The sequence below is a fragment of the Ruditapes philippinarum genome, unplaced genomic scaffold (genome assembly GCF_026571515.1).
Source record: "Ruditapes philippinarum isolate M1 unplaced genomic scaffold, ASM2657151v2 ctg2481_1_1_1_1, whole genome shotgun sequence".
In the NCBI taxonomy this organism is placed as follows: Eukaryota; Metazoa; Mollusca; class Bivalvia; order Venerida; family Veneridae; genus Ruditapes; species Ruditapes philippinarum.
In genome coordinates, this window is record NW_026865412.1 from 25,649 (window position 1) to 41,487 (window position 15,839).

At 34.2% G+C, this 15,839-nt stretch overlaps 2 protein-coding genes across 2 annotated transcripts in view; one reads left to right on the top strand and one right to left on the bottom strand.

Annotated features, from left to right (window-relative positions):
• Positions 1 to 15,839, bottom strand: part of LOC132728918 (uncharacterized) — a gene marked incomplete at its 3' end in the record, with an annotated part of 43,886 nt that overhangs the window by 25,123 nt on the left and 2,924 nt on the right. Inside the window, exon 2 of the mRNA XM_060714638.1 lies at positions 1,780 to 1,874. Within this exon, the coding sequence (XP_060570621.1) occupies positions 1,780 to 1,874 (95 nt within the window). The remainder of the gene's footprint in view (positions 1 to 1,779; positions 1,875 to 15,839) is intronic.
• On the top strand, positions 8,442 to 13,880 carry LOC132728925 (uncharacterized). Its single transcript, XM_060714648.1, has 4 exons — positions 8,442 to 8,688; positions 9,025 to 9,299; positions 11,574 to 11,720; positions 12,682 to 13,880. Exons 1-4 carry the CDS (start codon positions 8,558 to 8,560, stop codon positions 12,690 to 12,692), a joined length of 564 nt encoding a protein of 187 aa, XP_060570631.1. The 5' UTR covers positions 8,442 to 8,557; the 3' UTR covers positions 12,693 to 13,880.

Here is a 15,839-nt window from a genome sequence, read left to right on the forward strand (position 1 = left end):
GCTAATTGACACTGCAATAAAAGATTATGAAATAGTAAAGTTGGTTGGTTTTGTGTAAATTTTGATTATTTCTAAAGGAGTCTTTAAACTTTAGTTTTAAACAGAATTTATTTTAATTTGATAGTTTTTTGCTTTGTTTTTTTTAGTTGAGTTTTATGCTAACACAGAATACATAATATGGCGACTTTCCAGCTTTACTGGTGAAGAAAGACCTCAGGTGCCCCTTCTTGTATTATGCAGCACAATGGGCCTTTAATTTATTCAATTTAAATACTTTAACAAGCATACACCAGTAACAACCAAACCTTTACCATAAAATCATAAAAATACATAAAAATTGTGAACTTTTTGATTGGCCCTCATCAGATAAACATTTTAGCTGCTGTCATAAAGAGAGAGAGGGGTGTTTGTTGTATTATTTGGCAGAGGCTTATCAGGTGAGGTATATAAGCCAGTACATATAATGTTTGAAATGTCAGTCTAACAGAGTTGCTGCAGCAAAAAAAAGGTTATAAACACCTGCTATTGTGTAAATCTTGACCCCTCTTATCACCACCCATCCTAATGGGACTTTAATGTCCAATCTGGGCAAAATAGTTTTTAGGTTAAATTCAAAATATGTACATTGTACTGGCTTAATAGCCAACAGTTTCCATCTTCATGGAAAAATATATATATTACATTGTATATATTTCTTGCAAAATCACAGCAGTCTTGAAAATTAAACAATGCCATGGTAACGTGTAAAGTATGACAGCTAGGGGCTAAAGTCTATGCTACCAGCAGGTAAAATTGAGAAGTATGCCCAGGCCTTTATGGTAGCTTAATTTTTATTTTGACATTTAAAAAAAAAAAAAAAAAACCCAGACATAAACTAAAGCTAGGAGAACCTGTAGTAATGACAAAATTGTTTTGCAAAAGAGGTACTGGCATGCGAGCAGTTCCCGTACAGAAGCAGTACCCCTATTTTTCATTTAAACGCTTGATTTTTACTTGGAATGCATTCTTCAAAAATTCATTTCAAATCAAGCAGATACATAAACGAGACAAAATCTAATTGTCAGTTCGGCAGTACGTATATAAAGTCTCATTTTAAATCACTTTCACCTGTGCATCGTCAAAACGTGACCTTGTTTTCTCTGGGGGATTCCGTCCTTGCGCGCATGCGCAAAAATACTTACACGTGAGGCTTGTTAAAGGGTTTTCCACTAATACCATCTGTTTACAAATAAGTAGGCAATGAGATGAAAAATTGTTTAATTATTAGAATGTTGACCAATATTACTATAAATAATAATTTTATGGCTTTGATGCGTAAAATATCATGCATACAAGCATGTTACTGCATATGAATGCGTTGGGGTGATGGTACCGGGTAATAGATACCCGCGTTTAGTCTACGCTCTATTTCCTGAATTACATCTATCTATCTCTTAGATAATGGTCTGTTCAACAATTATTGTAAATGAAAAATAGGTCCGATATAATAAAATTGTATAATTATAATGGGTTAGATTTTATGTAAGGGAACTACTTCTCTTCATACAAAATAATGGATAATTTCGGTACCCCATATGAGGCCTCATAAATAAGGGTTATCCTATGTTTAGAACATGATGGAATTTCCATGATTTGTGTGACGAGCCGAATATTGATGTGTAACATTCAAATATTGGTGAGTGAGCGTAATAAAAAATAATGATTAAGTAACTATGATTTTTGTACGGGAACTGCTTGCATGCCAGCGGAAAAACTAATTGGTAACAAGTCAAATTTTACCTTGTTGCTAGGAGGGTACCAGATAGTCGTCGGATTAGCCGTTCCTGTTTCTTCCTTGACGCATTCTCACAGAATGAGTGCTGACGTTTCAGGCTCTGAAAATATACAACAACATTGTCTGAAAATATACAATGACATTGTTGATAAGTATGAAAATATACAACAACATTGTTGATTAGTAACAAATTGTTAGAAACTAAAACTTCAATTGCGTGGAAAACAGTGAATTTTAAATCCTAACAGAGGGCCTTAAAGGGTATTCAAATCCTGAATTTCAGGAAAATATTCAGGAGAAGTGGTGAAAGCTTCTACCAAATTGGAATATACTCTATATTTGTGAAAATGACCTATTTCAAGTTGGATTGGAATATTTTTCAGCAGCATTTCACTCAATTCTGAAAATGAAATTCATGTAATTATTCAAGTGAATAAGCCTTACAGAGTATAAAGACTTTGACACACTATAATATGTCTTGACTAAGATTTTTTGCTTAATAGTTTGAAGAAAAGGTATACTTATTGTATATCTGTTATTGTGAAAATGACCCATTAGGTTCTGTGGAAATGTGGTTGAAATCCCTACACTGTAATGTAGAGGATACCCATAGGGCCAGAGAGGAAAAAATTATGCTGGAGCATTTAGATGTCCCCACTCCATCCCATTGTCCCTTAATTTGCTGCCCCATCACATCTCATAGCCCCTTAATCTGCTGTCCCCACCCAATCCCATTGTCCCTTAATTTACTGCACCTACCCCATCCCATTGTCTCAATTAATCTACAGCCCCAACAGTGTCTATTCTAGGAGGGGGGATGGGGGATTAACTCATATTTTTGAGAATTCCCCTCTACTTTTTGAGAGGCAGGGGGGAAATTTTTCAAAGAGAAAGAAGGAAAAACAAGAGGGCCATGATGGCCCTGAGGTCGCTCACCTGTATATAGGCCCCCCCAACCATCACCCCCTCCCCCTAAAGTTGCAGAGCCAATTTAACCCAAGGGCTTTTATTTGCACAAACTTGGTAGACACCCATAAGAAGATGTTTCATGCTAAACATTTAAGCTCTAGCTCATTGGGCTTTTTAAAAGAAGATTTTTTTAAAGTTTTTACTATACACATATAGTTAAAAACAATGACACCCCTGGGGCCGGGCCAGTTTTGACCCCAGGGCTTTTATTTGAACAAACTTTGTAGACACTTACTAGAAGATGTTTCATGCTTAATATCTAAACTCTAGCTATTTGGGTTTTTTCAAAGAAGATTTTTTAAGTTTTTGCTAAACACATATAAAGAAAATCAATGACCCCCGGGGCGGGGCCAATTTTGACCCCTGGGCTTGTATTTCAACAAACTTGGTAGACACCTATTAGAACATGTTTGATGCTCAATATCTTAGCCATAGCTCTTTGAGTTCTTTAAAAGAAGATTTTTAAGTTTTTACTATATGCATATAGGGAAAATCAATGACCCCCCGGGGCGGGGCCAATTTTCACCCAAGGGCTTTTATTTGAACAAACTTGGTAGACACCCAATAGAACATGTTTCATGCTAAATATCTTAGCTCTAGCTCTTTGGGTTCTTTAAAAGAAGATTTTTTAAGTTTTTACTATATGCATATAGGGAAAATCAATGACCCCCGGGGCGGGGCCAATTTTGACCCTAGGGCTTTTATTTGAACAAACTTGGTAGACACACACTAGAAGATGTTTCATGCCAAATATCTAAGCTCTAGCTCTTTGAGTTCTTTAAAAGAAGATTTTTTAAGTTTTTACTAATATGCATATAGGGAAAATCAATGACCCCCGGGGCGGGGCCAATTTTCACCCCAGGGCTTTTATTTGAACAAACTTGGTAGACACCCATTAGAGGATGTTTCATGCTAAATATCTTAGCTCTAGCTCTTTGGGGTCTTTAAAAGAAGATTTTTTTTAAGTTTTTACTATATGCATATAGGGAAAATCAATGACCCCCTGGGGCGGGGCCAATTTTGACCCCAGGGCTTTTATTTGAACAAACTTGGTAGACACTCACTAGAAGATGTTTCATGCCAAATATCTAAGCTCTAGCTCTTATGGTTTTTTAAAAGAAGATATTTAAAGTTTTTTCTTTCGGTTGCCATGGCAACCAGAGTTTTGCATGGAATTAAATTCTTTGAACAATTTTTAAAGGTGACCACCAAAGGAACATTCCTGTGAAGTTTGGATAAAATTGGCTTAGTGGTTTATGAGGAGATGTCATTTAAAGTAAAAGTTTACGGACGGACGGACGGACGGACGGACGACGGACGGACGACGGACGGACGACGGACGAAAAGCGATCACAAAAGCTCACCCTGTCACTTTGTGACAGGTGAGCTAAAAAGATCAGCAAATGTAATAAATTCTCACAATTTGATAAAAATCACCCCTGTTTTTTGAATTCCTAGAATAGACACTGCCCCCACCCCATCCCATTGTCCCAATTAATCTACTGCCCCCCCCCACCCATTATCCCATTGCCCCCTAAATCTGTTGGACCTGTCAGTAACTAGCCAAGTGTCACCAGTTTAAAGCCTGCAGTCCTGACCAGGTTACATAATAATGGCATCATGACAGCTCAACTTTAAATTTGTACTTTAATATTAAAACCCCTTATAACCTCGAATGGACTATTCCAAACTAGAAGCAGGGCAAGTGCATTGCACAAATTCAGCAGGTAAAAGGTGTAAAATAAAATATGTCACTATGTCACTACTTAAAGACAATAAACATGTTTTTACAAACCTTCATTTCCAAGTCAAAGGATAAAAAATTCCATTAAAATGTCCAACACCGGAAAAACAACACATTAAATATTCATTCCATTGACAGAAATTTTAAGCAGAAAACTTAAAAATAACCTAAGAAATTTGTAACCTTATAATGTAAATTTAAAGAAAGAAAAAAACAACACAAGTATATTTATCTCATCCCGCTGTCAAAATGTCAGATTGTTAATAATTATAGTAACGTAATTAAGTATTCAATTATTATATAAATCCAACAAATTTTAACAATCCAATATACCAATAGGCAAGTCACAAATTCTCAATATATACACGTATGTCAAAACACATGCACACACACACAAAATGAAAACAAAGGAGCTGGGATTATTTTGTAAATTACAGAAATGAAAAAAAAAAAAGAGTTAAAAACAACAGCTGTCAACATTATAGGTCATCCTTATGTCAGGTAAATCTGACAACAGATCTTTCAAAGATAAAATAAATGATGACTGGGTGACAGTTTTTCCAGATGCGGCTAGTGTGAACAGCCGCACTGCATAATATGGATTGATTTCCAATAATCTATGGCCGACTCCCAAGATGACAATCCTTACGACCTTGGTCAATAAAGCGAGACCGTCTTTATTAAAGTGACATTTCATCGCTTCATCTTAATAACAAATCTCCATAAAAGGCCCATTTTATGCTTCAGAAATGCTTTTATTTTTATTTTTCAAAAGCTTTTTTGTTTTTGATGTTGTGTTAAATTTTTCCAAAAAGTTATTCATTTGGCCAATTACCTAAGCCATCTTTTTCTTCTGTTGCTTTTTGGCTATAAATACTGTTCGACTGATTTAGTGATTTGTATTTTAGGAAGTCAAAATACTACTTTGTTTGCATTTTGCGACCAATAATTTCATTTCTTCATGTGACATGCATCTAACATGACGCAGCTCATATCACATCATGTGACATGGAAGCTGCAAAAGTAATTCTGTCGGTAACATTATTACTATTCAATAACATGTACATAATGTAACAAGTGCAAGGAATTTGTTATCTGTGTTACATCACTATATTGACAACGAATTTCATCAATGTCTGATCCAACATAATAATGCTGTTACAGTCACCTCCCTGTCAGCCCCATCTCTCTCCCTCACATTCCAAAATGTGAGTATGCATTCAATTAAATTAATCAATTAATTAACGTAACCAATCAAGTATTCATGTAATTTACAGACAAAATGCCATTAACCAAATGTCATCCCTGTTGGCATTTTCTTAATAAAGCCTGGACATGAAATGTTAACTGTGAAATTATACACACTTGGTTAAATAAAGAATTTCAAGGGAGTATGAATTTGTCCGTTGCTATGGCAATACATTTAATGCATGGAAGAATAAAGCCTGTTTTATGAGCTAGGCTAGCATACTAAGTACATTGAAGATATAAAATATGTATGTCTGAATTACAAATTTCCTCGCATATTATCTATAATATCTAATACAGTGGACAGCTTTTGTCGGATTGAAGTTATTCAATTCTTCTTATAATAAACTAATAAATTGGAAACTCAAATCAGGATAAATCCATTACATTACAACAAGAGGTCAAGAATATAAATAACTACAAAATAACGAAATTGTAAATTCTATAGAAACATATTCTAATAAAATAATTCTTAAGTTATCAACAACAAAAAAAAGAATAAAAAAAATAAAAATACATAAATAAGATTACGCAGGAATGTAACTTTACCAAAATCAATAGTGTGTGAGATACATAATTATAATAACAATATCAATTTATCTGTCTGACAGAAAATCCCTCCATCAGAACACAATTCATCATGTTAAGATTTTAATGCAAATCGACTACAGGGCCGGCAAAATCTAATGTTGACCATTATATATGAAACATTTCTGTACCATATGATATTTATAGAAAATATTCTACAAGTTTTCGTTGTATTGAAAGTAGGTCAGTGGCAATTATTTTCCCACAGAAAACACTATCCTCTCTCTAAAAGACACTGTAACCTCACCTACTAGACATAATGATGCCATCCTTTACTTTTCTTTCCTATAATTATGTAATTTCAGATCAAAAATAGTTTTTGATCCAGTTTTATGTCTCTTGAAAAAATTCATCCAGAAATTATTTCAGAATCCATTAATCCATCATTTCAATGGTAAATTTTAGGAAATAAACAAGACTGAATTATATAAGCAAACAATGCAGACAATGATATTAAGACTGGGAGGATACACTGTTTGCATGGGAAGATTTAGTCTCTGCCCCAGGAAGTGACAGGGATGGGTGGGGGGGCGGGGGGCGGGGAAGAAGAAGGGCGGGTGTTTGTATATTTGGGCTGACATTATATACAGAATAAGTTGTAATCTATTCAAATAAAAGAGCCATTAAGATTTTACTTGCAAAAGCTGAGCACTGTTTAAGTGACGTGGGGTAAGCTGATTCCAAATAAAATTTACCCATTACACGTCATTTTTATTTTTATGCCGCACTTTACATGTTGTATTCAAATTATTAAAACATCATGCCCACATGTGCCACACAACAGGTGCTCTCTACTTTCGTTTTACAAAAACGACTTGCAAAAATTTTGTTAGTAAGCCATTTCATAGTGATGCTGCACACTTAAATTACACAAATTTGTTTTAACATCATTTCATCAAACTTTTTAGATGCTTTATAATAAACCCCAAACTTATATAGTCATTCAAAATTACTATTTTTATAAAGTAATATAAAAAATCTTTTCCACTCACCATCTTAAATTTACAAATATTATATCCAAATCACACACAATATCTGTAATTAATCCTTAATAGATTTCAACTAGAGAATACGTCTATAATATTCTATTAACACAATAAACAAAGAAAAAGGAAAACAAAAAGTAATTTCAATCAAATGAAAAAAACAACAAAAACAACACACACACTGAAAGTTACAACAAAATAATCTAATCTCTAAATTTTATGAACTATTCTCATCGCCACAGAAACAATTTGTCCTCTGTCTACACTATTAATGGTGATGACAACTACTTTATTGTTATAAGCAATTAAACATAAATCAACCCTTTGTCACTTAGTGTATAAAACAAGTGTTTTAATTCCCTCAGCAGTTCACATACACCAATCACTATATCAATCAATCAAAGAAAAATAAAATACCGTAAACTTTCTAGTTAACAGAATTACCGTAAACTCTCTGGTAAACCAAATTACCGTTAGAATTATAGACCTTGGAAAGCAGACTCCTGTAATGCTCTCAAATTAAGAATGTGATGTTTTAAACTATTCCTTCAGTAGTTTTGGATAAACCAAACCTGTATGCAAAAAGCCATAAGTATGATACCGATGCCTTGGTAAGTATACAATAGCTGTCAGTTGAGCTAAAAATCTCAGTTTTTCTTTATTGTTAAGCTTGTTGTAATTGGTGTTGTTACATATAATTATTTCCGTTTCAAAGTCGGTAAAATGTCGTCTGCTTATGTTTTGCATATTCATACAGCGTATGAATATTGGCGGGAAAATGCTCGTTTTTCTCGTGCTGGGTATAAAAGTACAACTCGGCGTGCTTTAGGCCATTCGAGGCTTTTACATTGGTAGCGAAAGATATCTGTTTAGAATGTCCGACACGGAAAATGCTTCGGGTAATTTCAAGGATGAAGTTGTTACCGAAATAAAAGACTTTTTTGATACAAAGTTTAGAGAATTGAAAAGGGATTTCAGGGAGGAAACTGAGTGGAACAACGAGAGTGTATCGTAAAAAGGTACGTGCTGACAATTTAGTTTCGTTTAGCAGTGCTGGAAATAAGAAGCAATACAACTTCAACACTGAAATTTTCGACATTTTGGATGCTTCTAAGAGGGCCATTGAATTAAGAAATGCTTCTAAATCTGTAGGTTATATTCAAGAGGCTCAGGATAAAATCAAACATAGAAATAAGATCATAAGAATTGCAGATAGCTCTTCACTTGGCTGGCCTGTTGTCGCTGAATATGAGAAAAATGATATTGCCAGCGACAGTGATGACGATAAAAAGATCCGCCGTGCAGAGGACCGAGCTCGTTCCAAGATTGAGAGGGCAAAGAAAGCTAGGGAGAGTTCTGGCTTCAATCAAGATAATAGTGTAAGTATTTACTGTGAATAATTGTGAGATTTACCCTGAAGTCATTCGGTTTAGATGCTAAATTTAATGTTATGTTTAGATAATTACGTAACTTTCATTTTTGCCTTAGATATACCCGTGATACACCGATAGTTGTAACGGTATTTTTATTGTATTTTTATCTCTATACTCTACTTTGTTAAACATACTATTACATGTATAACAGTATACTGTCTGATTTTGCGAGTGCGTATAAATTTGTATTTGTGATTTTTATCAAACAATTTATCAAGATAAGAATTGACGCAACTTGAGCTTATTCACATGTTAATTATTAATCTTGGTGTTTCTTCTAAGTCTTTTCGCAGCGTCCGTAACGCTAAAGCATTCAGTTCCGGAAGATCTTCCATGGAGAACCAGCGCAGGTACCAGCGGGATGTCGTCGTCTGCTATTCTTGCGGAGAGGAGGGTCACTTCGCTAACGGATGTCCGGACGTCTGGCGTCGAAAGCTTCGATCCATGGCTCCAGGAACTGTCCCCACAGCCACCGTTGGGTATGCAGCCGCTCAGAACGCAGCACGCCCGAAGTCTGAACAAGGAAGCGCTTCCGTCGGAAAACAGTGATTTACAATGTGAGGATGAATATGATAAGTACTGGGCATTTTCAGACATTTTCAGTGGGGTTGTAAGCATTGATTTTCGGGAAAATTTTTGTAGAAATTTTGAGAATTCTTGTTCTTTATCAGATAGTTCTGTCAAAGGAAAATTAAAAAGTAATATTGATTTTTGGGAAAAATACCATAGAAGCTAGTGATGACATTATTTCTATTATTGAAAATGGATATGTTTATACCGTTTATTACTAAACCTCCTTCTTTTTGTCTGAATAATAATTCGTCTGCTTTAAAAAATAAATCATTTGTTGAGAAATCTATTTTTTCACTTATAGAAAAGCAATGTGTTTATGAAGTGCCTTTCATTCCTCATAACGTAAACCCTTTGTCTGTAGCAACGAACAATGCATCGGGAAAACTTAGATTAATTCTTGATCTTAGCGTTTTGAACACTTATGTTCATAAAGATAAATTTAAGTTTGAAGATCATAAAGTTGCTAAAGAATTTCTTATTCCTAATGGTTATATGTTTAAATTTGATCTAACTTCAGGATACCATCATTTTTCTATTAAAAGCACACATCATACCTATTTGGGATTTTCTTGGGTTTTAAATGGAACTATAAAGTATTTTGTTTTTTCAGTTTTACCATTTGGTTTGAGCTCGGCTCCTTACCTTTTTTCTAAAGGTTTAAGACCCCTAGTCAAATATTGGAGAAAAAATGGGCTAAGATTGGTTTTGTTTCTTGACGACGGTTGGTGCGTTAATGCAAACTTCGAACTTGCACTTAAAGATTCCAAAATTTGTCTTTAATACTTTAAAGAAAGCTGGTTTAGTTGTTAATATTGATAAGTCAGTATTTGAGCCTGTGCAGTCTTTAGAATGGTTAGGTTTTTTGTGGGATTTGAAAAATGGCAGGCTTCTTATTCCAGAGCGGAGAATATGTAATGTCAGAGCGTTTATTACTCAGATTCTTACTGTTTTTCCTATTTGTTCAGCTAGGAAATTAGCACAGTTGGCGGGTAAAATAATATCTATGTCGCCTGTTTTAGGTAATGTTTGTTTGTTTCAGACTAAAGCGTTTTTTCCGTTTAATAGAGAGCAGATGGTCTTGGGACAAGCAGCTTAACGTTCATGATATTTATGATAACTTGGTATTTTGGCAAAAGGTATTTAGAAACGAATTTCATAAAAGTTTATTCAACGATTATTTGCCTACAGTGTTAGTATATTCGGATGCTTCAGCAGTAGCTGGAGCCGCTTATATACAATGTGAAGGTGCTGTTGCTCACAAAGTTTGGACGGATGACGAGAAACAACAAAGTTCTACATTCAGGGAGTTCTTGGCTATTAAGTTTGCTCTTTGCTCATTTAGAAATATTTTGTCGGGGAAAAAAGTGATTTGGAATACTGATAGTAAAAACTGCGTACATATCATTGAAAAAGGTAGTATGGTAAAAGATCTTAATCGTATGGCTATTGACATAGGTTCTGTCTGTGCTTCGTTTTGCATATCATTGGAACCAAGGTGGATTGAGAGAGAATATAATGTTGTAGCTGACGACCTTAGTAGGATAGTAGATTACGATGACTATGGTGTAAGTGATGAATTCTATCAGTATGTTGATGAATTATATGGTCCTCATAGTGTTGATCGTTTTGCAAATGACCAGAATAGAAAATTAGCTCGTTATAACTCATTGTTTTGGACGCCAGATACAGAAGCAGTAGATGCATTTTCGGTACATTGGGGAGGTGAAAATAATTGGTTGGTTCCGCCTATTTTTTTGTTGTCTAAAGCTTTGAATTTTTTGCTGTTTTGTAAAGCTATGGGTACTGTTGTTGCTCCATATTGGCCTTCCAGCTCTTTTTTTCCCGCTCTTATTTGCAGACGCTTCTATTTTTTGCGCCTTACATAGTAGAAGTATTAACTTTTAAGGAAGCTTCTAAGATTTATGTACAAGGCCAGTATAAAGGATCTATATTTGGCTCAGAAAGATTTTCTAGTAAAGTTATGGTTATTCGTTTAGATTGTAGGAATCAAACAGTTTAATCATAAACTTATAGATAATTCATTGTTTTAAATGTCTTTTCATTGTATAAAATATTTTTTATTTTGGTGTGTTAATTTTCTCTTTAAACATAACTTTGAGATAGTCCCTAGTTACACCGTGGGAAAATTTTTATACATTGCATTTTGATTTTGATTTTCTATGTTGATTACGAATATTGTTTTATATGTGAAAAGATAAAGATCGTTTTATTACTTAAATATATTTTATCGTTTACAGCATTGTTTAAAACTAAAGTTTGGCAAGAGGCTAAAGAGCAAGCAGAGTTATCTTCTCTTGGACTGTTCTCAGAGCTTAAGGAAGTGTGTTTACGAGGAAAAGAAATATCAACAAACAAGAATTATGCTTTGGCTTTTAAACATTTTAGTAAGTGGTGTGAGGCTTTTCACTTTGAATTTTTACCGGCTTCTCATGCGACTGTCGGTTTGTATTTGGTGCACGTAGTTAGAGAATCACCGAATTGCAGTCGTTCTAAGCTGAATCTGATTTTTTATGCTATTAATTGGGCTCATATTGTTTCAAATTGTGTTAGTCCATGTAGCAATGATTGGTTAAAATTGTGCCTTCATGGTTGTTTAAGAAAGATTTCTAAACCAATTAGTAAGAAAGAGCCTATCACAGTAGATATTCTTAAGACTTTTATTCATAAAATATGCTTCTGAGGACAGTTCTTTAGGAGACTTGAGAAACTGTTGTATGTTTGTATTATCTTTTGCAGGATTTTTTCGTATTAGTGAGTGTTTGAATATAAGGAGATGTAATATTTCTATTTGTGATTTTTACTGTGAAATTTATGTAGAAAAATCCAAAACGGATGTTCTGAGGGATGGAAATACTGTAGTTATTGCCCGGACCGGAACTTCCTCCTGCCCTGTAAGTTTATTAGAACGTTACTTAAGGCTAGCTAATATTCAACCAGATTCAAACGAATTCATTTTCAGACAGATTTATTTTGACAAAAGTTCCCGTTCGTATGGATTGAAAAATATTGATAAACCTATTTCATATTCCTGCATACGTGACGTACTTAAAAGGAATTTAACGTCTCTTGGCTTCGATCAAACAAAGTATAGTTTACATTCGTTTAGATCCGGTGGTGCTTCTACTTCAGCAAATAATAACGTTTCTGATAGGTTAATTCAAAGACATGGCAGGTGGAAGTCCGTGTCTGCGAAAGATGGATATATTAAAGACTCAATGGAAGATTGTTTGTTTGTGTCTAAACAATTGAATTTATAAGATGCTCCTATGATGTTATGTTTAAGTATACACATTTATAAATTAAAAGTTGTTCACATTTATATTTTGTTTACTTGTTTTATTTTAGATGTTAAATAAAGGTGGTGATGATGGTTATGGAATTGGATGACATTTACTACTGTATATGGCGGCCGTAGGCTGTAATATTTCTGGCGGCCGTAGGCTGTAATATTTCTGGCGGCCGTAGGCTGTAATATTTCTGGCGGCCGTAGGCTGCAATATTTCTGGCGGCCGTAGGCTGCGATTTATTTATGGCGGCCGTAGGCTGCAGAATTCTTTGGCGGCCGTAGGCTGTGTTTTTTAGGCAATTTGCCGCAAGTCAACGGATAGTATATTTTGATTAACAACGGACTTAATGCATAGGCTTTATGCTTTTCTGGAGAGAAACTTGTTACATAATATCAAATCTATGCTGCAAAATTAGAATTTTCAGGTTTGAACTGGGTTTCTATTGGATTTACGCAGATGCCCGACTTATTATTCGCAGCTGTTTTCATATAAGTATTTTCAAATTTTATTTCTTACAAATTGTTCAAAATAATAATTCATTTAAATTCTTTCTTTGTTTTTTCGCTATAATTATGCTACCAATAATAAGCCATAATCCTACTTGTGTCTTGTTTTGTATTAATTATATATTCAGTGTAAAGAATGTATTAAGGTTTTATCACTGTTAAGGATATTTACAGTTTGACGACTTTGATAAGGAAATAATTGTTTTACTCGCGTTCCAAGGGAGTAAATATAATTATTTTCGTTTCAAAGTCGGTAAAATGTCGTCTGCTTATGTTTTGCATATTCATACAGCGTATGAATATTGGCGGGAAAATGCTCGTTTTTCTCGTGCTGGGTATAAAAGTACAACTCGGCGTGCTTTAGGCCATTCGAGGCTTTTACATTGGTAGCGAAAGATATCTGTTTAGAATGTCCGACCCACCCACCCACCCAATTCATCTTAATTAGAACAGCTTATAACTAACTTTTTGTTTCAATGTATATATAGATCGGATTTGTTAAAGTTTTAATAATAAGTTTTTCGTTTCAGTTTTTCTTTATCCGATGTTTTCCGAGAGATAGATGTGGTTTTCGTCATTTTCTGGTATTCGATGTTTTTTATTTTTTTGTGCATATAGAGCTGATTCTCCAGTTCGACGAATGCTTTTAGTCCATGATAGCGACGAAGTATTACAGACGTCAGGCGATATATCTTGATTTTGAAATGAATTGTCGATATAATTATGCTACCAATAATAAGCCATAATCCTACTTGTGTCTTGTTTTATATTAATTATATATTCAGTGTAAAGAATGTATTAGGTTTTATCACTGTTAAGGATATTTACAGTTTGACGACTTTGATAAGGAAATAATTGTTTTACTCGCGTTCCAAGGGAGTAAAGGGATTTTTTTTGCCTTATTTTATAGCCAATATTCGGCATATTCCCAATTGAAAATAGTATATTATTTTCCCAATCCACAGGAAACATTCCCAATTGAAAGTTACAAAATGAAAATATTGAATAACAAATTCTAAAATCTTTGAAAATAAGTGCTTATTCACTGTTATGCTGTTTAAAAGTTTGAAAATGCCTTCATTGCTGAAATTCCCAATTCCATGGGTATGGGTCATGTTACCAAAATCCTGGGGAAAAAAACTGTTGTTTTTTATAACAAGCATGGTAAACCATCTGTTAAAGTAAACTTGAAAATCTGTTTTTCCAAATGTTTCAACTTTTCAACCAGATGACCTTTCACTGGAGTGGTCAAGCTGGTCAAGCGGTAAAAAAAACCACAATACAGTGGTCAAATTTTTTTCTGCTGCACTTGACACTATATCAACTTGTAAAGCTGTTACAATTATCCCCAAGATTTCGCATGAATTTTATTGGGTAACATTTCCACTGATCTGAATTGATCTTTATTTTTGTTTGTATTCTGCTATAAGGGATTATGTTTTACGGGTCACTAGATATTCATACTCGGCTCAACTTGCTAGTCATAACATAACATAAGATTATACAGGGATTTAAATACATGCTTAATTAGAGCAGATTTTTATAGCTGATAAAACAAAGTCTTGTAATCCAATCAAATCCAAAGAACTGTTATCCTTATAAATCAACATATCCGAAAACTGTTACACATTAAATTGATATAATATGCCCTACCAAGGTATATTGAGGGCATGAACTGGTGAAAGTTAAAAATGAGGCTTTATTTTGACAAAAATCCTCTCAATTTTATAATTAACTTTGCATGAATGTTAACAAAACTCATCAAGCCAAGAGTAATTTCTTTAAGTATTCAACAGTATTTTACTGTAATGATCATTTTTATAAGAATAGTTAAGGCACAGTCTTTTCTTTTTTTTATATTTTAGGCATATTAAAATTTTATATCTTATCCTAAACATTTTCAAGTATCAATTGTTGTTCAATCACTATTAGAACAAATTCAATCTTTTGAAATATGTGGTCAATTCAGCTCAACTTGAAAATGAAAACATCTACATAATGTCACTTTAAGGCCTTTACAATGCTGCAAACATAACAGCAACTTTAAAGCTTCAATAAAACTGAATTCTGTAAAAATGTGTCTGAGAGTGAGAGAAGCGGTGTTAAAATCAGTAACTGTGTCTAGCTGCCCTTCTAGTCCCACTGGGATCACAAGTTCAGGCCCTGCTAGGGTCATGACCATGTTCACTTAATGTAAATGCAAAAATTAACGTTAATATCAACACTATATAATGGGTTTAAAGTTTGTAGGGGGATTTTTCTGGCTTTTACTGGGAAAGAAGATCCATGGTTGGTACATAAAACATGCAGGGAGAGTAAAGTACATAAAACATACAGGGAGAGTAAAGTACATAAAACATACAGGGAGAGTAAAGTACATAAAACATACAGGGAGAGTAAAGTACATAAAACATACAGGGAGAGTAAAGACTCAATTATAGGCACCTGATTAAATGCACAAACCTTCCCTAACAGCTCAAAGAAAGTTCAAAGAATTAGTTTTGGCAACTTACATCATAACAATAAACAAGAGGGCCATGATGGCCCTGAGGTTGCTCACCTGTATATAGCCCCCCCTCCCCCCCCGGCCAATTTTTACCCAAGGGCTTTTATTTGAACAGACTTGGTAGACACCCATAAGATGTTTCATGCTAAACATCTAAGTTCTAGCTCATTGGGTTTTTTAAAAGAAGATTTTTTAAGTTTTTAC

Coding starts and splice junctions, on each gene's coding strand:
- LOC132728925 (XM_060714648.1), top strand. CDS start 8,558: ATGAGAAAAATGATATTGCCAGCGACAGTGATGACGATAAAAAGATCC. Junction 8,689..9,024: donor GCTTCAATCAAGATAATAGT/GTAAGTATTTAC, acceptor GTTTCTTCTAAG/TCTTTTCGCAGCGTCCGTAA. Junction 9,300..11,573: donor GGAAAACAGTGATTTACAAT/GTGAGGATGAAT, acceptor TATCGTTTACAG/CATTGTTTAAAACTAAAGTT.